At 32.5% G+C, this 24,795-nt stretch overlaps 2 protein-coding genes across 2 annotated transcripts; one reads left to right on the top strand and one right to left on the bottom strand.

The window, feature by feature from the left end:
• Window positions 1-7,811: 7,811 nt before the first annotated feature.
• On the top strand, window positions 7,812-10,182 carry LOC114309672 (peroxidase 12). The gene is made up of 3 exons (XM_028255456.2): window positions 7,812-8,372; window positions 9,162-9,356; window positions 9,457-10,182. The coding sequence occupies exons 1-3, from the start codon at window positions 8,052-8,054 to the stop codon at window positions 10,075-10,077; spliced, it is 1,137 nt and encodes a 378-aa protein (XP_028111257.2). The 5' UTR covers window positions 7,812-8,051; the 3' UTR covers window positions 10,078-10,182.
• A 445-nt stretch (window positions 10,183-10,627) lies between these two features.
• Window positions 10,628-13,491, bottom strand: LOC114309681 (uncharacterized). Its single transcript, XM_082921453.1, has 6 exons — window positions 13,112-13,491; window positions 12,757-12,793; window positions 11,741-11,814; window positions 11,554-11,647; window positions 11,301-11,383; window positions 10,628-10,969 (listed from the first exon to the last, which is right to left on the bottom strand). The coding sequence occupies exons 1-6, from the start codon at window positions 13,181-13,183 to the stop codon at window positions 10,793-10,795; spliced, it is 537 nt and encodes a 178-aa protein (XP_082777579.1). The 5' UTR covers window positions 13,184-13,491; the 3' UTR covers window positions 10,628-10,792.
• Between the last annotated feature and the right edge of the window lie 11,304 nt (window positions 13,492-24,795).

Genomic DNA, 24,795 nt, shown 5'->3' on the forward strand with positions numbered 1-24,795 from the left:
GACACGTGTCTGACTATGATTGGCGATTTATATTACCTTTCCAAATTGTCCTGCTCATGTCACGTGTTGAATCGTGATTGGCTTATACAATTTATACCGCCAACAGAAATTAAATAAATTAATTTTAGAAGTAAAAAATTAATGCTAATAATATGTAAAGTGATTAAGTAAAATATAAAATAAATATTTTTAATAAGCATAATAATGCCTATGAGGGTTAGAGTAGCTCTTATAAGTGAGAAAATAGCAATTGGGCAGCACATAGATGAACAAATATATACTAATAAAATTATTAAGGAATTTACTAAATTACTCACTTATATGAGTATTTGGTAAATTTTTTAATAAAAAAATTGATACCTTTAGTGTTGTTAAATGTAAAAGGTGAATTATATATAAGTAGAAGAGTGAGAAAAAAATAATAATAAATGTATAAAAGTGCGTAAGTGACCCTACAATCTTTGATTTATACCCTATCATAAATATACTTACACTCCTTATATATTAATAATATTTTCTCTCTTCTCCCAACTATATATAATTCTCCCTATTTAAAATACAGCACTCATGAGAATAGTGTAGTTTAAAAAGAAGTAATAAACAAGGGAGGTTGCTAGCACTAATAGTTATTATGGTGGTAGCTAGTACATAATATAGTTGGATCGGCCGTGCTTCAGGGCCCGAAAACAGGGGCTCGAATGCCCCGTATTTCCACTTCAGGTAAAAAAAAAAAAAAAAAAAAAGGAAAAAAGAAAGAAAAAAAGAAAACAGTTTCCAAAATTAGAAATTAGGGGCATTAGGGACAAATTTTTTAGGGCCACCAATCATTTTCCATAGTTGGATGATCTACTTTATTCTTCAACGGAATGATTTCTTTTGAAAAATGGTTTTCTAGAAGAAGTGACTAATATTTTCAAGTGAATTGTCTCTAGTCAATAATGGAGTGAAATATCTCTATTACCGACACTTTCGTATCTAAAGTGAATTTTTAAGAATCGTTTAAAATGATCTAAATAAATATATTTTTTAAATATTTTATAAAAAAAATATGTAAAAAAATTAAAAAAAATGATGTAATCTAAAAATGATTAAAAAAATAATAATAATAAAGTTTGCTTATTTAACACGCCCTAAACAAGCTCTTAATTTAAAATTTTTCTTACATTTAAAAAAAAAATTGTAATCAAAAGAGTATATATTTATTTTTTAAATATTTTTTTACAGTACTTCCGAAAAGATTGTTTTTATATATAATTTTTATATTTTATTTAAATATATAATAAAACTTATAATAAAAAAAATGATCAAACTACTAGTTCAAGTATGAAATAAAAAGTGAATAAATTTTAACAAAATATCATTTTGATATCACTATTATTGTAATTTTAACTGCAAAATTATTAATTCATTTAATCTTGTCTTGACAGTTGATTGAAAAAAAATGGTTTTCTAGTAGAAGTGATTAATATTTTCAAGTGAATTGTGTCCAGTCAATAATGGAGTGGAGTATCTCTATCACCGACATTTTCCTATCTAACATCAATTATTAATTTGAGATTATTTACATAAGTATATTTTTTAATTTTTTATAAAAAAAAAGTATAAAAAGTAAACAGGTAATGTGATACAAAAAATATAAAAAGATAAAAAAATATGCTTATATAGCATATCCCGAACAATACAAAAAATAAAAATAAAAATAAAAATAATTGTAATCAAAAGAATATATATTTATTTTTTAAATATTGTTTTTACAGTACTTCCGAAAAGATTGTTTTTATATATAATTTTTAAAATATATTTAAATATATAATAAAACTTATAATAAAAAAATGATCAAAATAATCTGAATTTAGGAGTGTAAAAATGGCCCCGCAGTCCATGGGGGGCCCGAAGTCCGCCTACGGCCCTGTGTGAGCCTAACCCGTTTAGGCCCATTTGGGCCTGGGCCTGAGCCCAGCTCAAGCCCAAGCCCTTGGGACTAGGGTATCATTTTGAAGCTTGGCCCGACCCCGTAGGCCCGACCCATGGCCCAGTCCATCGGTCAGTTTAAGGCCCACTCAAGGCCCAGCTAGAGGCCCAGTGTCTTTTTTAATGGAAACTAATAAAATTTTAGTAGAAAAAATTTAAAGAAACAAAAAAAAATCATCAGGCTCGCCCAAACCCGGCCCATCAGCCCACCCAAGGCCCGAATATTCCTAAACCTATGCTTGTGCCTAATTTACCGACCCGAATTTTGGTAGGAGCCTGCGAGGCCCGACATAGGCCGGGCCAGGCCAGATTTACACCCATATCCGAGTTCAAGTATTAAATAAAAAGTGAATAAATCTTAACAAAATACCATTTTAATATCACCATTATTGCAATTTTAACTGCAAAATTATTAATTCATTTAATCTTTTTTTTGACAGTTGATCGAAGGTAATAGTTAATCAACTTTAAATTCGAAAAGTTTCTTCTCACAAGATATAATTAATCATACTCAATATATAATTCATGCATTTGAGAAACAATCCTCCCTTTCAAATAATTATTCATTAGTTTTAAATAATTCACCACATCAACCATCTATTAGTTTTAATTTTTTATCGAACTTTGTCGAGACTTTTAAATTCAGGTGGATTTTTTTTGTCAACTAGGATAATAGTTTAAAAAAAATTGAGTCCATTTCTTTTAAGGGCAAGGCTTTTTTCCAGTCCAAATCGAACTAAAAGGTGTTATTGGGCATCTGTGGGCCCACCACAGAGCCCACATCAATAATCCGAACCAGTTAATATATAGGGCTCGTCGAGTATTTCATCATTGCAAAAATCATGTTGATCAAATATTAATAGCCACTTGATTCTATCACATTTGTGTCAACGGTATGTATGAGTTTTAAAATAATTTGTTGGGCAAATTACAAAAAAAAAACTCCAGGGTTTTTGCATGTTTTTCAATTTAAACATCAGAGTTTCAATTTCGACAAATTAAATCTTGGAGTTTTATCTGTGTTTCAATGTGAACCCTCTGTCCATATCCGTCTGATTGAACTAACGGAATGTGGATAAAATTTTCAGATTCAAACACATATGTTCAAACACTTATATCTCCCTCGTCGTCACTCCGTTTCGCTTCATTTTTGCATCATTGATTTATCTTATGGCCTAGTTTTCATTCCATTTCTCATATGCCTTGTTCCATCTCTTCTTAAATGTTGTTGGAGCTCCAAAAGTTGGTAAAAAATAAGAATTTTTCTCTTTGGGTAAAATTTTTAGATTCAAACCCATATGTTCAAACCTGTATCTCCCTCATCGTAATTCCATTTAGATTCATTTTCACGTCATTGAATTCTCTTTATGGCCTAGTTTTTATTTCATCCCTCATATGCTTTGTTCCACTTCGTTTTGGGTGCCGCTGGGGCTCCAAAATTTGGCTAAAAATAAGATCTCTCTCTCTCTCTCTCTTTTTTCTTTCTTGCGTCTATCTTCTATCTCCATGCTTCTTCCTTCCTCATTCCTTTCTACAATTATTCTCTCTTTTCCTCTCGATGGCACCACCACCATCGGAGGTTTGGTGGCCACCACGAGCTCGATGGAAGGGCCATGAAGGAAAAGGAAAAGAAAAAGGGAAAAAGAGAGAGAGAGAATAATTTTGAAAATGAATAAGGAAGGAAGAAGTATGGAGATAGGAAAAAAAAAAGGAGAAATTTTTATTTTTGGCCAACTTTTGGAGCTTTGACGACATGCAAAAAGAGGTGGAACAAGACACATGAGGGATGAAATGAAAATTAGGCCATGAAGCAAATCCAACAACGCAAAAATGAGGCCAAACGGAATTACGATGAGGAAGATACAAAGGTTTGAACATGTAGGTTTAAATATAAAATTTTGTCCAAAAAGAGAAAAAAATTATTTTTGGCAAACTTTTGAATCTCTAATAGCATACAAAAAGAGGTGGAACAAGGCATATAAGGGGTGGAGTGAAAATTAGGTCATGAGATGAATCCAATGATGCAAAAATGAAGCGAAACGAAGTTACGATAAGGGAGACACAAGGGCTTCAATATGTGGGTTTGAATACGAAAATTTTGTCCAAAGAGAGAAATTTTTTATTTTGGCTATCTTTCACAGCTCCGATGGCATGCAAAAAAAAGGTGGAACAGGGCGTATGAGGGTTAAAATAAAAACTAGGCCATGAGGTAAATCTAATGACTCAAAAAAGAGGCGAAACGGAGTTATGACGAGAGAAATACAAATACTTAAACATATGTGTTTGAATCTGAAAATGTTGCCTAGATTCCGTTAATTCAATCAAACAATATGGACGAAGGGTTTATATTGAAACACGAATAAAATTTCAGAGTTAATTTGTCAAAATTAAAACTTTGTGGTTTAAATTGAAAAACACGCGAAATTTTTTTTTTTTTTTTTTTTTGTAATTTATCCTAATTTGTTTATTGAAATGTGATCTGATCAAGTAACTATCGATATCAGATCAATATGATTTTTTATAAAGATGGAGTACTCAACGAACCTTATATATTGAACGCTTTGGATCATCAAAACAGATTCCATCGTGGATCTACGGAGACCCAACAGCACCCTTCAGTACCCAACTAAAGAGAAGCCTCTCTTTTTTTAAAACATTTTTCAGGGTTTAAAGCGGTACCTTTGCCAACTTTGAGCCAAAACTAGCCCTCATCTCTATTGATGCCATTTACTTTTAATTCTTAAATTGTGCTTGAATTATGATTAAAAAAAAGTAAAGAATTTCAAAAAATATTTAACTTCTAAACTGAACATCAACATGAAGTGCTGGACCTCAATATACATGTCAACCACATAAGTGATATTTTTTTTCATTTTTAATGCAAGAAGAAAATAAGATATAAATTCTTTTTTGATGGTTGTTAAATCACTTTGGCAAGCAATGCAAAACTTGGGAGCTAATCTGGGATGAGGAAGAAAGGTATTCTTGTGACCCTGGTGAGAAATACTTGTTGGTCTATTTTCACTGTTATATATTTATTTGTTGAGCCATTTCGATACAAACTTTTAAGTTGAAAAAAAAAAAAAAAAAAAGGTTAAAATCACTCTTCTTTTAATTTGATAATCAATTACAATACACATTCTTATTTTGAGTGTACTATATACAAATTATGATATTTTATATTCCTTCTGTCCCAAAATAATAGTTTCTTTTGAAAAATCTAACTTTTTTTTGAAGTATAATTATTGCACTTTAAAAATATTGATTTTTCAAAATTACACTTTGATAGTACATTTTTTAGGGAAATATTAATTGTCATAATTGTACTTTTTGTATTATTAATGAATTTAAAATAGAAAATTCATATTATTTTAGTTCTTGATTTTGAAAATAAACTAATATTTTAAGACAACAAAAAATGAAATAAGAGACTAATATTTTAAAACATAAAGAGTAATTTTGATAACAATTTATATTATAATCAAATTACTTTCGATGATAATCAAAATGATGAGAATACATCTACTTGATCCATAATTAAAAGCATGCTCTTTTATAATTAAAATAACAATCAATCATAACCAAACATTTTTTTAAGTATAACTAACTATTTTTGTTATCAGCAATACTTGATGGTCCGAACTTTCGTGACTCAAATGACTGGAATATCTCAAAACGACGTTGTTCGATTTGAGATTTCTGAGTCATTCGGACTATACAAATTTGAACTACAAGAATTTTTCTTTTGTTATAATGAAAACAATAAGCACAATAAATCATAACTATAAATCATATAATTAGTATTATAGTGAGTTATAATTAATTTATAATTAACCTAAAAAATTATAATAAAAAATCACAAAAATAGTGGGTATTATATAATTTTTTATCAATATATTAATTTAACCAACCATATATTGGGGTGTTTGTTTGGATTTTTTTGAACCAATTTATAACTTATAACTTTCGAAAAGTTATTTTGGACTGTTTAGCTAAACTTATTTTGGACTGTTTGGTTAAACTTATTTCAAACAGTTTCCAATGGAGCTCTCAAAACACTTGCCAAAGCTATAATTTAACAATAGTGATAAAAAGTGGGTCTCCAATGGCTTGCTATTTTACTTGCCAAATATGGCATATGCCATATCTATTCTCAAATTTGGCAAGTAAAATAGCAACTGCCAAACATGTCACATTATCAAATATGAACATATTTGTGGCTCTAAATTCAATTGAAAAAACAAAATTGAAATAGTAGAAAACCAAATAATTTTTCAAATTTAATTTTTCTATTTAATTTTTCAAATTGAATTATATTTAAAAAAAATTCTAATTTTTCAAAAAAAAATCATTTTTTATATTTGTCTAATCAGGAATAATATAAATATATAATTTTTTTTACAAATAGTTTGTTAAAAAAAGTCATAAAAGACAAAAAATAAATAAAAATAAAATCACAAAAAACTATATTCAAACAACACCTACAAACTAGAAGGGAAAGTTGGTTGAGAATTGTCAAAATAGCAAATGACCATTGGAGTACCATTGCTATAATTTGGCAAAATAATACTATTCATTGCTAAATTATAGCAATAACAATGGTATTATAGCGACAACCATTGGAGATGCTTTAACAACTTATTTTAATCCAAAAAAAACTGATTTTAAGAAACTGTTCACCCCTTATTTCTGATTATCAGCTTCTGCTCTGAACATGTTAATTTACAATTATACTTTTAATTTTTTTTTTATTTTTTTAAAAATAGAAAAAGATCCAATTGACTATAGATTATTATTATTTTTTTTATAAGAAATCTAAACAAGTAAAGAATAACAAAAATTAAAAATTAAAGGAGAAAATTATTTCATATCTTATTTAATAAATATTACTCATCAATTTAAATTTATAATTTAACAATTACACTAAATAAATTAATAAAATATAATTAAAATTATAATTTATAAGCTGCCGGCCATTACTTAGTGAGGATGTGACCACCACGTGGTGTCCTGAAATTCGCAGGCTGAAGAAGGAAAGGGACTATTGAAATAATTTTATACTCTTTCGGTCTTAAAATATTAGTCTTTTATTTTATTTTTTATTGTTTTAAAATATTAATTTCTCTTCAAAAATTAAGTACAAAAATACTATAAATTTTTTATTTTGTCATTCTTTTAAATTAATAAATAATATAAAAAGTATAATTATGACATTAATATTTTTAAAAAATATACTATCAAAAAGATTATTTTGAAAAATTAACTTTTTTTTAAATGTAATAATTGTATTACCAAAAAAAAATTTGATTCCCCAAAAAAGACTAATATTTTAAGACAGAGAGTAAAAAAAATAAATTTAAAAAAACAAAAGAAGGAAAAAAAATCGAGAACCCATATGAAAAATCTTACAGCAATGATTCAAATCACTAATTTTGGTGCTCTAATGGAACACTAATGACATGACAATGAACAAAGAAAATAAAATAAAAACAAACCAAGATCAAAACATCACATGAGTGTGGATGGAGCCCACTGTCAACTCATTAGAACTATCTTTAGAGCTCAAAAATTAAAGTTCCAAACCATTTTTCAAAATCTTAAAAGGGGCATCAGACGGGGGCATCATTACGTAGTAAGGATGTGACGACCACGTGGTGTCCTGGAAATTCCCAGGCTGAAGAAGGAAAGAGACTATTGAAATAATTTTATAAAAAAAAAATTAAAAATTAAAAAATTAAAGAAAAAAAAAAAAGAAGGAGAAAAAAAGTTGAGAACCCACATGAAAAATCTTAAAGGGATATATATATACACATCTCAACATAAAAATGTATAATTTTATTATAAAATTTTATAATATTAATTATAAAATACGTAATTTTATTATAAATTAATATAACAAAATATTTAAAATTTTGTGATTAATAAAATAAGTAATCTCGCCACAAATTAATTTTTCTTGAACAAAAAATTTATACCAATTTATTACCATTGTGACAAAATTACGTTTTTTACGAGAGGATAGGATTTTTACCAACCCACATGACTTTATAGTTTATATCTGCCTATAAATATCTTGTCGCATGTTGGCCAATCACAAAATCAAGCAAACAATCAGACCAAACCAAGCCAAGCCAAGCATGGCCTTCAATAATGCAGTTTCTTTAACCAGCTCTATGCTAGTAGTGATCTTCTCTTCAGTCTTGCTGAGTTCTTGTTACTTTGATATTTCAGAGGCTGGTGATGACCCACCTATAGTGAAGGGACTATCATGGACATTCTATGAATCAAGCTGTCCTAAATTGGAATCCATTATCAGAAAACAGCTCAAGAAGGTCTTCAAAGATGATATTGGCCAAGCTGCTGGCTTGCTTCGCCTTCACTTCCATGACTGCTTTGTTCAGGTTCATACAATTTCACGTTTCATATATAGCATTCTCATTCTTTAAAAGCTTTTTAGCTTTTCAGTTATTCATCTTTTCTAGACTTTCCGTACAGGCAAGTTTTAATGAGATTGTGTTTAGATAATGAAGTTGTATAAGAATTTGAAAGAAGAACCCAAAAAAACAAAAAAAGAAAATGTGAGGGCAAATCTAGGATCTAAACATAGCGGAAAAAGAAAAGAAAAGAAAAAATGATGTAAAAATTCACTTTCTAAACTTACTAATGTTAAAGGAGATGGTTGGTTAATAATTAGAGAGCTACAGGTCCCTTTGAGAAATGTTTTGATAAAACTACTCACTGGCTGAAGAGATTGATAGGACACTATAGATGAAAGACCTTGTCATTTGAGATCAGACCCTATGAAGGATCTGTTTTAAGATTTTAAAAAAAAAAAAAATCCAGAAGAAATTATTTGTAAACAATTAAGAAATAAGAGGGAAAAAATTTCAAAATTTTAAAATAAAATTAAAAATAAGAGAAAAGTTAGGAATCATGAAATTTTTTTCATGAAAATGATCATGAAAGAATTATGATCATTGGATTACCTTGATTAGTGTGTGGTGCTTCATTCTAAGTGTAATTCAAAGGTCACAAACCTTTCATGATTATTTTCATGATACCTAGCATGACTGTAAAAATAAACATATCGGGGCTTTTCATTTATCACAGAGAGCAAGAGATGGATTTTGAGTGATCTTTAATATATATAATTATTTCATTTTAGCATATATATGTGATGGTGGTGGTAGGGATGTGATGGTTCAGTACTGCTCGATGGATCAGCTAGTGGGCCAAGCGAGCAAGAGGCACCTCCGAACCTGAGTCTGAGAGCGGAGGCATTCGAGATCATCAATGACCTGCGTCGACGCGTTCACAAGAAGTGCGGGAGGATTGTCTCCTGTGCCGACATCACTGCACTTGCCGCTCGCGATGCTGTTTTTCTGGTAAACTTTTTATGCTCTCTGATGAGTCCTCTCCAATTTTTAATCAGATAGGTGGTTTTAAAAAAACACTAACAAATGTTTGACTTCTTTGCAATTGCAGTCAGGTGGCCCTGACTATGATGTCCCATTGGGAAGGCGAGACGGACTCACCTTCGCAACAACAAACGTAACACTGGCCAACCTCCCCGCACCATCATCAAACACCACCACCCTCCTCTCCTCTCTTGCGACAAAAAAATTCGATGCCACCGACGTCGTGGCACTCTCGGGTGGTCACACCATCGGTATCAGCCACTGCTCCTCCTTCACCGACCGCCTCTACCCTCAAGACACAACCATGGACAAAACATTTGCCAACAACCTCAAAGTCACATGTCCAGCACTAGATACTGACAACACTACAGTTTTGGATATTCGGAGTCCCAACAAATTTGATAACAAGTACTATGTTGATCTCATGAATCGGCAGGGGCTGTTTACCTCGGACCAAGATTTGTACACAGATAAAAGGACTCGGGACATTGTGAAGAGCTTTGCTGTGAATGAGACTCTGTTTTTTGAGAAGTTTGTGTTGTCGATGACAAAGATGGGCCAGTTGACAGTGTTGACGGGGACGGAAGGGGAGATTCGGGCGAATTGTTCTGTGAGGAATTCGGATAATTCATACCTGGCATCTGTGGTGGGACAGGAACAAGAAGTGGTGACCTTGTCTGGATTTTGAGAGTGGCTTGTGACTAGTGACTTGTGTTTGTGCTTGTTAGTGTGTTCTGTTCCTGTGTTTAGTGTAAGATCACTTTTGAAATAAAATAGCAGGTTTTGTTGTGAATGAGTTTGTGTTCTCTAATGAAGTGCTCTTCACCTGTTTGATTTAGCAAAACAACATGATAGTGCAATTCTTGCTATGCAACCAAAATACAGTAAGCCTAGTTTCCCAGATAAACAAAAAAAATTAACTAGAATTTTAAAGTTGGATATGGAGAGGGATTTGGACAGCGAAAGAGAAAAAATAGGTAAAATGTGAATAAAATGTAAATTATATTTTACATATGTTTTGCACACTTTCTCTTTTTAAATTCTTATCTAAATTCAGTCATGGGAATTTTTTAAAACCCAAGTTGAAATATTTAGCAGAAAAGAACTGTAAAGGGCGTGCACTGATGGGAATTTTTTAAACCCCAAGTTGAAATATTTAACAGAAAAGAACTGTAAAAAGGGCGGCTCAGTGCACGATAACCTAACTAGTAACCACTACAAAAGTACAATACTAGTAATTCTCAATGAAAACAGAGGTAATAACTATTAACAAAGGCAAGTACATATTTACAAGGTGTTTAAAACAACAAAGAAGTCAAGTTACGATATTAATGTGACACAAATTATACCAAATATGAATGTAATCATTGAATGAATTAGTACCAAAGAGTAGAATTTATCTGTCACTCGTGTTCATCAACGTGCTTATCTAGAAATGCCTGAGCTAGATTACCGAAGCTTACACTAACTGCACCAGCTGCTGCATACCTTCTGATGACATCCACCACCTCTGGCTTCAATATCTCTTCCTTGTTAGAAGCATTACACAGATAATACAGAGCCCCAAGAGCATAATTTACCTACAAATTGTAATTTACTTGAATTAGAAACATAGATGAATATGATTTCTACACCGTATGTATAAATTAAAAAAAAAAATTATAAACATAATTTGATTAGTATCTACAAAGAAAAAAAAAAAAAACTATCTCAAATATGTTGTTCTCTACAAACAAAATGTAAATTATTTTGTTTTCCTTCAAATTATGAAATCATGGTGGTTTAATATCTAATTCAGAGTTCCTTCCAATCTATGATGGACCCCAACTTCAAGAAGTGAAGAAGCAACGACAATTGAAATGATGTATTCATTCAGTTTAAAATAACCCAGGAAAAAGTTTTACGCCTTACAGTGTTTCTAACAGGACTTGATAAACATTGAATGATAAGAGGAATCCCACCACACTGACTGACAATGGCAGTATTTGCTGGATCTGCAGAGATAATTCAATAAGTTAGACACCATTATGTGCCCGCACACACACACACCCCCCACTAATAGCACTTATTACTTTGAAACAAGTCGAAAAACATGAGCAAGAAAATTGAAATGTTTTGAGTTAATATAAAAGTATCTAGCAAAAGTTTTAGATCTTTTGGCTACCAACGCAAGAATTGCAAATCCCTGCAACACCAAACTCTACAAGCTTCTCATTTGGTTCTGTTAGGCAGTCTAGAAAAAGTTCCAAAATGTTGAGCTGTTTAAAATCACAAATAGAAGTTATTATGCAATAAAACAAGATAAAGAAATAAATTACAAGCTGTTCACCATTCATTTAAGGACTCTGAACCTGACGCAAGAAGGTATAATTGTAAGGATCATATGCAAAGTTTGCCAAATTAGCAACGATCCTCTCTTTTGATTCTGCAAACATAAGCATCAATCAGTCATGTTAATGGTAATGGTTTAGGTTTTTGGAAAGCACGATTAAGTAAAAGAAACTGGAACACTGCAATTGACTTCATTCACTTAAATATTCAACCAAGAATTTCTACAACTACATGAACTGAGTGGCATGAATTACTAATTCATGGAACTTTTCCACCAGAACCGATCCTGAACCAGTTATCATCATATTATTTCAAATGAGGTATGCAATACTCTCATATATCACTCTAAAAACAAGTATCAAGAAGGATGAGAAAATCTGGAAATTCTTTTCACCTTAGGTAATGTGTTCAAAAGCACGCATGTCCCCAGGACTTGTATTTTTTCATTCCACTCAATTAAGGGTCAGAATTTCAGTTAAACTACAAGCTAACATGTCTTTCTGTCAACCCAAATTAATTTTGGTCTCCCCTTGTTTCCTAACATTACCCTCAACATGGATGGTGTCACCCTTGCTAACTGAGGCACTTATTGGTCTTCATAACACACGACCAAACCATTTTACTCAATTTATCCTAATTTAAGGTGTTACCTCTACCGTCTCATGAATTCATTCGTTCCGAACTCTTTCTCCTAATATTGCCAAACATCCACCTCAATATACTACCACACTAGGTAATCAAAACCCAAACTACCCTCTATACTACTAATTACTAAAATTAAAATATGGTCCATTTTGTTTTAAAATGGACCCCTTATGTGAACAATCCGCAATGCTGAGTTATTACTCAGAGCCTTTCTAGTGATTGGAAAAAGGGGAGGTGGACTCAAGACTTGCCACTAAATTCACATCCACGAAATTGCAATCTTATCAACTCTTATTTGTGTTAAAAAAGGCAAAGCCAATTTCAAGATTTCAAAAGAGAATACAAATGGAAAAATCACAGAAATACAACAATGTTGACACAGAGCATATACCTTCACTAGTTGCATTCTGAAACTGAGACACTAACTCCTGTAACCAAAAGGTGAAATTTAATCAACACCCACGTACATAAAACTACTTCACTAGTCATGCATTTAACTATTCCATCCTTACAAAACACTTGACCAATTTCTAAATTACTTATTTCTGCAACAAAATCTGAGTTTTAATTCAATTTTTTCTTTTTCTTTTTTTAATTGATTTGAAGAAGCAACATTCAAAACTATTTACTTGAAATAATTGGGTTTTTGGGAAAACACTGAAAATTGATAAGGGCACTAATATAAACAATAAAAGGAGAGAATTAATGTGATAACAATCTGGGTCTAAGTGTGTGAAGTAATGGACCTGAAGGTATTGAAGCCTTGGAGTTCCATATTTGCCAGTACGCTCTTCTTGCCTCTGACTATTGGTGAACATAATAGACACACACTGTTTATCATTGAAATCACAACCAACCAACTAGTCCCCTTTATTTATCACAATTCTGCAAATAACGATCATTCAAACTAGGGCTAGAATTAGGTTTTCAGAGAGAGAGAGAGAGAGGGTCCGATTTGCAAAATCGAATCGCCGAGTGGGTGGGTATTCCGATAAACCGTAAACCAGTGCTGAAGTGGATTTGGGCCTGGGATTGCAAACTCAACAAGCCCAATTTCGCAAATGGTAGCCCAACAAGCCCAATTATTGAAAATATGGATGAAATGATTTGAGTGTGAAACATTTTTTTTTTTTTTTTCAATGGTGAGATCTTTATAAAAAGTTGTTCAGTGTTTATCTAAAAAAGACTATTCCTTACTCTTGATGTGCCTAACTTTTTTGTTTTTTGGTAATAGATGTGCCTAACTTAATAGTGGTTGACTTATATAGCTGAATGTGTCACTTTTAATGTTTTGAGATTGATTGTTAATGATGATGGTGTGAAGCATTGCTCCACAACAAAACAATGATCCTACTTCCTATTGTTTTAAACAATCATACATTATTCTTTCAACTTATCATGACACTTGCATGCCTCCACCTAATTAAGGTCTTTTTCTTTTTTTTTTTGGATTGAATTGGGCCCAGGATCTGTGAGAATGGGGTAGCTCACACATATCATGTTACATCTTATTGTATTTTATTCAAAATAATTATTTAATAATTTTAGAATATTGTTACATTATCAACGTAATGCCCTAAAGTAATAGTGTAACAAAAAAAATTGAGTAAAAAATATTGATTTACCTTTGCTAAGCAATTAAAAAAATTATATAATCCGCTTAGCCTCCGTTTGGGAAGTGGGTTGGCTTTTTGGCTTTTTGGCTTTTTTGGCTATTTTAGCCTGGGCTAAAAAGCTTGGTTTGGGAAGGGCTTTTTGGCTTTTTGGTTTTTTTGACTTTTTTTTGTGAGAGAAGAATGTAATGATTATGGGTTGGATGTGATGTTTTGTTTGTTATGGCTAAAATAGCCTATTTTGTTTTTTGTGGCTAAAATAGCCAAAAAAGCCTGAAAAAGCCCTTGCCAAACGGAGGCTTAGTATATATTACAATTTTTTTTATTAATGAATAATATCACATAATATTTAATTATTTTCCATCAATTCTAGAGAGAAGAATGATGATAAGACCCAATACAATGCAAAGCACTCCAAAAAGCCGCCACCCTTAGGGGATTCTATTTGAACGCAAAATATATTTCAATACGTTCAATTTTAATTTATAAATTTTAATTTTAATTAAATCTTAATATGTTAATAAGGGCAACATATATTAAATTTTAAAATATTTTTTTTTCTTCATGGTATACCTTGATTAGTTATTTCAATTCAAATCTTTGTATATTCTTTCTCAAGAGATCAAAGTTATTTCTTCTTCTTCTTCTTCATTCTCCCTCCAAAACTTTAATACACCCTACCAAAACTCACCATCATCATCAATATCATTGTTTTTTTTATTATTTTGAAACTCTAAACCCTAGAAGAAAGTTTAAATAAAATCAAATAATGAATGAGAATAATAATCAAAATAATTTTTTAAAGTAACTCATCAAAAATGAGACAAGTACTCATATAAAGGGGTTTTACAATTTTTGTAGAGCACCATCAATTATTTTTTATATCATTTTTTTGACAAAAATTAAAAAACCAGTAATTAGATTAACAATATCATATATTAGAGTTATTTTTATTTCGTCATTTTATTATGCGTATGTACTTATAAGTTTAGTTTTTTTTTTTTGTATTTGAGAATTATTTTTTGTATTAAAAAGTTTTAAAATAATTTAGTTTTTAATTTGAAAAAAATAATAGTGTCTAAGGAGAGTAAAATAAAATTTTAAATAATTAAATAAAATATATTTAAAATTGAAAATATTTATTTATTTATTTATTTTATTTTATTTTTTTTGGGTGTAAATAGAATCTCCCACCCCGAGCCAATGCAATGAAAAGCACTTTATTAAAAAGCAAAACGGTGCTTTTTCAAAAAGGAATGGGGTTTTGATTAAAGTGTGTCTAGCCTACTTACACTGGACAGTGGCAATTGGGGGGTATATCCTATTGAAGACACAACTTTGCTAATTTGGGGCCACCACGTTAGATGGGTAATGGGTCCCCACTTGTCCACCACTTTGTGAAACCACATGAGCCACCCTTGATAGCATCTTCCACAGCTAGGTCCCACCACCATCACCCCACTGCAGAAGTTCTTCAGTAGTTATAGGATATGAAAAATGCTTGGGAGCACTAATTAGTGCTCCCACTAATTAGGTGACAGTGGGTCTCGTCATTAATGATGTGATATTTTAGTTTTGGAGTTGTGTTTTTTTTTGTTTTTTTTATTTTTTTAATGCATTAGTGCTATTAGTGGTGATATTTTTACTGAGATGAATCATTGTTGATAGGATATGGAGTGGGTGTTTGGTAAAAATTATTTTAAATTAAAAGTTAATAATTAGAAAGTAAAAATTAAAATTGTCTCTCCTTTAAGTTTTAGAAAATTATATTTTTTTAACTTATTTAAGTTATTTTTGTCTAATAAATTATAAGTAGAAATTATACTAAATAATCTGATATAAATTTCTAAATTAAAATAAACTATAATCTGCTTGTATAATTCCCACCAAACACCCATGATCATGTGATGTTCTAAAAGTGTTGTGACTGATGAAAGGGATATTGTGCGCGGGAGAAATATTCGTCCTCACCCGTATACCTTACTGCCAAGCTTACTTCTCTCCTAATGACGTCTCGCCTATGGCAAACAGAACAATGGTGAGTTATCCGGCTGGTGGTTTGTCTGAAAACCCTCCAACGGTCAAGTTAGTTCACTTGGGTCATGTTTGTTTCGTGGTTTGAGTGGCCAGATTAGACTACCATGGTTGTGGGTCCTATCCATAGCATGATTGGTAGTAAAATGAGTTGGCGAATTAATAGTCCAACGGGCTTCGTAATCCCCCTTAGTAGGGAGATTAACTTGGTTAGGTTTTGGTGGAATTAAGAAAATAGTGAGGAGATTAAGTCTATTTTATATAATTTTTTTTTTTTTACCAAGTGCACCGGTTTGTTTTAATATTTGTTTTAGTTTTTTAATGTAGAAATAATTTTTTATTTATTTTATATAAAAATAATTTAACAATCTCATCACTAATCATCTCTCACACTATTATCAAAACAAACACATTTTATTTAATTCCCTCGCTAACAATTTTCACATTAACAATTTCCTCATTAACCATCCTCTCACTAACAATCACTACAAGAATCTGCACTTTTAGCGACCACTTTCTGCGATCAATATAAAAGTTAATAGCTAAAAGTTATCTTTTGGCAACCAAATATTAATTAGTCGCGAATGATCAATATTTTTGGCGACCAAATATGAGTTGGTCGCAGAAGGTCACATTTTGGCGACCAAAAATGAGTTCGTCGCAGAAATTGATATGCTTTTGGCGACCAACTACAAATTTGGTCGCAGAAGGTTACATTTTGGTGACCAAAAAAAATTAGTCGCCAAATTAGTACTTTTAGCGACTAATATTTTAGTCGCCGTTGATTGAGATTTGGCGACTAAAAAAGTTTGTTGGCGAAGGTACCTTTTCTGTAACTAATATGGTGTTTTGGTCGCCAAAAGTTTGGGAGGGAAATTTGAAACATGGAAGGGGGAAATGAAATTTTTTGGCGACAAAAAAAATTTGGTCACCAATTATAAAACGACGTCATTTTGTACTAGGAAAACAGAAAAAAAAAATTAAAAAAAGGCCCTGATCTCCTCTGTCTCCAACTCGCTCTCTGTGTAGTATGTTGATCCGCCCTTTCCCTCTTTCTGTGTTCTCTCTCTCAATCGGTGCCCACTCTCTCTAGCTCACCGAAGTCCCTTACCACCATTGCTCACGTCTGTCACACATCGCCATCACCCTCTGTCTAATGGACTCTTCATTTCTGGGGGATTCTCACCCAATCTCACCTTATCGCTGACCAGGGTTGCACGCCACTACTGGCGCCACCGCCACCGCCACTGCCGCCGCCATATCCTCACAGGTTCTCTCTCACTCTCGGTCTGTCTGTCTGTCTCTGTCTCTCTCTCTCTGTTTCTCGCTATCTCCCTCTCTAGAAGATATGAATATGACTTGAATAGCTTTTGAGAAGACATGCTTCCGGCTATGAGAGTCGGTTCCATCCACTGGTCAAACTTTCATCATGTTTTGATTTTGATTTTGATTGAAATCCTCAATGATCTGTTGTAGTAGTAGTAGTTGTTGTAGCCATGGATATCCGATTTCCATCTCCAGCGGAAGTCGCCAAGGTCCAGATAGTCCAGTTTGGCATCCTTAACCCTGATGAGATCGTAATCTTTTTCTTCAATCTTCAATCAATTTATGCTTTCCATGTATTTTTATTGAGAATTTTCCAAAAAACGAAAGAAAGACCCATTCATCTTCATCTCTTTGGTTGTTAGGGTTTCAAAGGAGTTTTAATTTCTTGATGTTGTGTTTATTTCTGGCAGAGGCAAATGTCAGTGGTGCAAATCGAGCACAGTGAGACGATGGAGCGAGGGAAGCCGAAGCTCGGTGGCCTCAGCGACCCTCGGTTGGGTACTATTGATCGAAAGATGAAGTGTGAGACCTGTATGGCCAACATGGCTGAGTGTCCTGGCCATTTTGAGCACCTCGAGCTTGCCAAACCCATGTTCCATATTGGGTTTTTGAAAACTGTACTTAGTATTATGCGATGCGTTTGCTTCAACTGCTCCAAAATTCTGGCCGATGAGGTAGTTTTTTTGCTTCAATTTCTTCACTTATATCACTAACTTGTGTGGAGTTTTTTTGGGTTTTTTCTTAAGCTTATGAGTTAAGGTGGTATCTTCAAATTGAAATCCAAAACCCACATGGGAATCTCTGATTGGTGGATTGGGAATTGGATCTTTTATTCGATACTGAGCTCTTGTGGAATTGATGATGACTGCAGTATGCTGAATTTGCATTCTGACAAGTGATAACACTGGTCATGGAATTGATCGCTTTTGGTTCTGACTTCGGGTTGTCTTGTTTAGGATCATTACTTTGCATGAACAGAATTAATAGAAATTTTAATTAGCATAGAATAGATAACAGTGCCTAGAGGGTGAAATACTAGTACTTTACTATTTTAGTGTGATTTCGCTGTGATGAGTCATGGAATGAGTTGTTCATTATAATTATCATTTTTAGTATTATCTTCAGAGGGCATAAATTCTATCTTACCAGTGTTTAAACCATCATGTTTGTTTCTTGAAATCTAGAATTTCAAATGCTATATAGCGGAATTAGACACGTGCTAAATGCATATATCTTGCCACAATTATCTATATATATGTTTGATGGTCTATATTTTCATGTATGCTTGTATCAACCACCCTTAATCCTCCTCTGCATTTACTCTAAATCTATTACAACTGCTTGTACTTTGCTTTTCAAAAACCTGTTTATTTTCCAAAGCTACCTTATTTGGTTGAGAAGGTCTCTTTGGTGACTGTATTAATCACCATATTAAAGTCGATGTATTTCCCTTATTTTCTTCCCCACTGTTTGAAGTATATACTGGTGGAGCTTCCATTTCTTATTCAATTGTTACTTTTGTAGGAGGAACACAAATTTAAGCAAGCTTAGAAAATTAGAAATCCAAAAAACAGACTTAAAAAGATCCTAGATGCTAGCAAGAGCAAAACAAAATGTGAAGGTGGCGATGAAATTGACACCCAAGGTCAAGATACTAATGAACCAGTTAAGAAGAGTCGAAGGGGTTGTGGTGCTCAACAACCTAAGCTCACTATTGAAGGTATGAAAATGATTGCTGAATACAAGTTTCAGAAGAAGAAAAATGATGACCCAGAACAGCTTCCTAAACTTGTTGAAAGGAAACAATAGCTCTCCGCTGAAAGGGTAGCTTCAATGAAGAAATGTTTCTAGCTATGTATTTTCTATGTTTTGTTCTTGTCAATTTCTAGCTGATCAAGACTTACAAAGCGAGCATTATATGACATTTTTACAAGTTTTAAATGTCCTGAAGCGTATAAGTGATGAAGACAACAAGTTGTTGGGCTTGAATCCTAAGTATGCCCGTCCAGATTGGATGAAATTGCAATAGGATGTCATTGTGGTATGAGCATACTACAGGAAGAGCTGAAGAACTGTGCCAATAGCCTCATACCTTGCTGTTTTCTTTGGTTTCTTTGTTCTTTTAATTTTTGGTAAGAGCAAAGTGTAGTTTGAGATTGAATTTTTAGTGATTGTTTTTGCCAAATCACAGATTGTACGTACTATTACTCTTGTATACATGTTAAATTCTCAAGTTTTCTTCTTAGTTAAATTCTTTGGCTATGTTGAATGAATTTTGTTCCTTAATTGTGGTACCGAAACTGTGAGCAATTTTTAATTTTTTAAATGTTATTGTTCCTTAATTGTGGTTGGGTTGAATGAATTTTGTTCGATATTGGATTGAATGTTTAAAAACAAAAATTGAATGTTCTCAAAAAAAAAATAGAGAGATTTGGCGACTAAAAAATTGGTCGCCAAATTCTACACTTTTGCGACTAAAATCATTGGTCGGCAATTCATTGCCTTTTGGCGACTAAATTGTTAGTCAGCGATTTCTTGACTTTTGGCAGCCACACTTTTTGGTCGTGGAATGTGATAATTGGTGACTAAGATATTTGGTCGGGAAAATATCACTTTCCGCAACCAAAGTGTTTTAGCGACAAAATGGATTAGTCGCAGTAATGACATATTTAGCGATCAAAAATTTAGTCGGCAAATCCTACTTTTCCCGACCAAACAAAATTTTGGTCGCGAATTACTTTTGTCGACCCTCAATTGGCGACCAAAGTAGCGACCAAAAAAATTGGTCGCGGATAACTTTTGCCGACCAAAAATGAACTTTTAGCGACCAATTTTTTGGTCGGCAAATGTGTTATTTCTTGTGGTGAATCTTATTCAACTTAATCCGCCAAATAAATGTCACCATAAGGAATAGGAATGGCAACGGGCTGGGCCAGGGCTGGGGATTACACTCCCCGTCCCCGATCCCCGAAAGTAAAAAAATCCCCGTCACCCCCGATCCCCAACAGAGAACCCATTAGCCCCTCCGCCCCAGTCCCCTAACGAGGATCTGGTTTCGACGACCCCAAAAAATCCCCGACTCGATTCAAGTTAGGACATAATTCAATTCTTTTTCTTTTCATTTATTTTCCTTCTTTTTCCCAACAGTCAAGCACAAAATTCAACAGCTCCATAAATAGAAGGGGAAAAAAAAAAGATTTAACCCATAAAACATTCAAACCCAGAAATTTCTTTTTTTAATGTGAGACTTACACTTCTATTTTCTTTCATTTTCCTATATTTTCTCAACATCCAATCAGCAAACTAACTTGGACATAAACAAATTTCAAAGTAAACCCATAAAACAAAATACAACTACACAAATGAACCACAAAAACAATAACAAAAAAAGACTTTACTTTCTTGCTATTTTCCTGGGGTCTTGCTCTGTCTTATGCTCTCCACCACCACTGGATTCATCATCACTACCCACCGAGAGAGTAGAAGACTTCTATGGTAGCGATCACATCAGTGGTGATCGGAGTTAAAACTTTAGATCAGATCTTCAAAATAAGGAGAAAACGAAAAGAAATACTTAAAGTAGAGCTATTTTACCATGTTAGCCTTTAGTAGAGCATTATATATGGATTCAAGTTCAGATCTAGGCAAGTCCAACTCAGATCCGGCCAGTCCAACTCAGATCCGTCTTCATTGCCACCGCTACTGGTCAAAGAACGAAACAGCGTTGACAATGGCATTGCTGCGAAGAGAAGAGAGAGTAAAGGTGGCGCGGTGGAGGAGGCAACGGCAGTGACTGCGTCACTTGCTGTGGAGAGAAGAGAGAGAGAGAGAGGAAGGCGATGTGTTTATGTTGTGTGAATGTGAACCCTAACCCTAAAATCAGTCAAGACACACACATATATATAGAGATGGGTAAAATAGTAATTTTATTTCAGGGACAAACGGGACTGGGGACAGGTTCGGGGCCGGAGCCGGACCGGAGCCGGGGCTTGGACACTTATCACCGTCCCCAGCCCAAAACTAATCGGGGATTGATTTTCGAATACCATCTCCGCCCTGTTGGGAGTATTTTTTGGAAAACAACTGCTCAAATCAGGAGTCGGAAGGGCAAGTCCCTGTTGGGTCAGTTTCAAATTGCCATCCCTACTGAGGAAGAAGAAGGAATGTAGAGAGAGAATAGCTAAAGTTTGCCTACCCTTTCAAAGTCTGGTCGCGCCCTTTATTTAGGCTAGCCCTTGTAGCCTAAGATTGTGCACACTATTTATGTCTTTCTTTACTGGATGTGTGGTTGTACTGCCCTTTTTCTTCTTTACACATGTGCATGTCAATACTGCCAAACAGTATCGGCCAAACCGCCAAACAGTATTACCGCGTATCTTAAGTAGATTCCACTCCATCTTCTATTAGGCCACGTGGAATGCACTTATTGGACAAACATTTCTATCAATCTCAATCATGCTAGCTCCAGAAGTCTTCGTACTAAGCTAACACAGGTTAGTACCCCGATCGGCTTCCTAGTTCGGCCAAACCCGCCATGGGATTGCTGTTTAGCACATCCGTAATCTTTTACTCGGTTAGAGGTGATGGGCTCACCCTCAACTTAACTTAGCCCATGACCAAGGCACGGTTCACAGTGTAGCTCGGTCTACGCTTACGATCCAAACCCAACCAAGCTCGGCCTACCGCAAAGGCATAGGTCCCGCTCTAGTTTGGTCCCACACTGCCTCGGTCCACGATTATGGTCCAAGCCCTTCCTAGCTCGGCCCAACATCATGGCCCACTTAGCCGGATCCATTTATTCAGCATAAACTTCCCTCTCAAATATGACTCATGATTTTATGTTAAAACAGGACAAATAATATGAGATATCATACTTAGTGATTAGTAAGTAATATAATCACATAATGTCCTAGGGCACTGAATAATTTTCCCACCACTGGCTCTCTTGATTCTCAGCGTGATACTTGGAAAACAAAAATGCTTCCCTCCAACTTCCAATTTTTTTTTTTTTTTTTTTGGGATAACTCTCCAACTTCACATTGAACGGTTGCTCCCACACTGTATTATAGTACACCCATTTTCTCCTAGATAAGTATGTTAATGAAATTTACAAATATTATATTGATCTATGATGAGTATGTTAATGAAATTTACAAATAAAACTTAAAAGGGTTAATTTTACTTTTATCTCTCTAAACTATCATCTTTTTGTCTATTTCATTTTTAAATAATTAATTTTGGGTGTGTTTATTTAGACGGATTGGATAGGGGGATTGTAATCCATCGAATTGTTAGTCATGGGATACATTGTATTCGGATTATTTGGTTGGACTGAATTTGTATCCTATGTTTGTTTAGTTATGTGATTACTATTTTTAGTGAATCTAATGTTTGGTTGGACAGACGGGATAAAAATAAATGTTCAAAAGACTATTTTACCCTTGTAATTTATAATTTTTATTTAATATATAATTTTAAATTTGTAATCTATAATTTATAATTTAACAACACTAAAAAATTTTAATTTATAAGGCCATGATTTTTAATTTATTATTTTCAATTAAATCAAATTTATAATTTATATTTTTTATTTAATATATAATTTTAAATTGACAACACTAAAAAAATAATTTAATTTAATATATAAATTTAACTTTTTAACAACACTAAAAAAATTTAATTTATAAGACCATAATTTTTAATTTATTATTTTTAATTAAATTAAATTTATAATTTATAATTTATGATTTATATTTTTTATTTAATATATAATTTTAAATTAACAACACTAAAAAAATAATTTTATTTAATATATAAATTTAATTTTTTAACAACACAAAAAAATTATAAGGCCACAATTTTTAATTTATTATTTTTAATTAAATTTAATATATAATATATAATTTTAAATTAACAACACTAAAAAAATAATTTATAAATGTTCAAAATATTATTTTACCCTTTTTCAATTGTTTATTAAGTAATAGCATGAGGGTAAAATGGATATTTCACACATTAGTCCCATAGGATACTAATCCCATGAGGGAATAATAGTCCGAAGGGATTATTAATCTGGAGCAAAAAAATTGAACCAAGCAATAGACTATTAGTTGGATTAATAGTCCAATCCTATGAAATAATCTCTCTAAACAAACACACTCTTTGTCTATATATACACTGCTCAATTGGAAAATCTTGTATAAATCAATACCTGTTGAAGCTTGATTTATTAGGTAAAAGTATTATTTTATGCAAATAAGTAATCATTAAAACTTAATTTAATTAATGTAATTTAAAATTTGAACAACTCATATATATATATATATATATTATAAAAAAAAAATACACACCACAACTAATTTGATGAGTGTGTAGTTTGTATGGTTAAATTATTAATTTCAAAGCAATACTTCCATATAGAAATTGTGCTGCGTATCTAACATAAACAAATTTTAAAAAATAATATAGAATTTTTGTTTATAATGTTGTGTTTGAATCTGAAACTTTTACTCTAAAAAGTAAAAAATAATCGAAATAGATTAAATTTAATTATAAAAATGCCATCAGTTTATTTTAATAGAATTTGCTGCACAACAAGATGTAACATTATTTTGTTTTGATAAAGTTTGTTACAAAAATATCAGGTTCACATTACACGGATTAAAAATAATAATAATTTTTGCGTGTGTATATAAACCATTGAAAGAAAGAAAATGTAGCCACTAAAAAAAAGAAGAGAAGTTGAGATCACCTTTGATGATGGAGAAAAGCAGGTCATTTCCGGAGTACTCATGCTCCTACTCCGGCGAGTTCGAGTTCGGAGACCGATCAAATTCCTCGTATACTTTCAACGGGCCGAGCAACAAGGGTGAAGGTTTTGCGCCGTCAAACGATCCAGAGCTGAAGAGGAAGAAGAGAATAGCATCTTACAACATGTTTACTACAGAAGGCAAGCTCAAATCATCTCTGAGGGACAGTTTCAAGTGGGTCAAGAGCAAGTTCACCGATACCAGTTACGGTCTGTGAGTTTGTTTTGAAGCAAAAATTTTCTCAGCCATTATTAATATGTCATGTGCACTGTTTGTTTCATGGTTTTGTGAAGAAGGGTGTGTCAAGGTATTGGATATATATTTGTTTTTTTTTTTTTAGCCGTGTTGCATGGGAAGAACATGCAATGCCATGCATCTAAGAATGGTTATAGGTTTTATTTTGTTTTGGTGAAAATTAAATAGTTTCTCTTTCTTTCTTTTTATTTTTTATTTTATTTTTTTTGAATCTTATATCCTAATGTTTCATTGATTAGATCTCGGCTTCTGAAATTGAGTACAAATCCCCTTTCCCTTTCATTTTTTTTGACTTTTTTTTTTTTTTTTTTTGCCTAATCTCTTTTCTAACATATAATTAATTTTTATCTGATCAAGTGATAGAGAAATAATTTGACACAAAGAAGAAGGGAA

This window comes from Camellia sinensis, chromosome 3, assembly GCF_055761805.1.
Source record: "Camellia sinensis isolate YWXY chromosome 3, ASM5576180v1, whole genome shotgun sequence".
Lineage (NCBI taxonomy): Eukaryota > Viridiplantae > Streptophyta > Magnoliopsida > Ericales > Theaceae > Camellia > Camellia sinensis.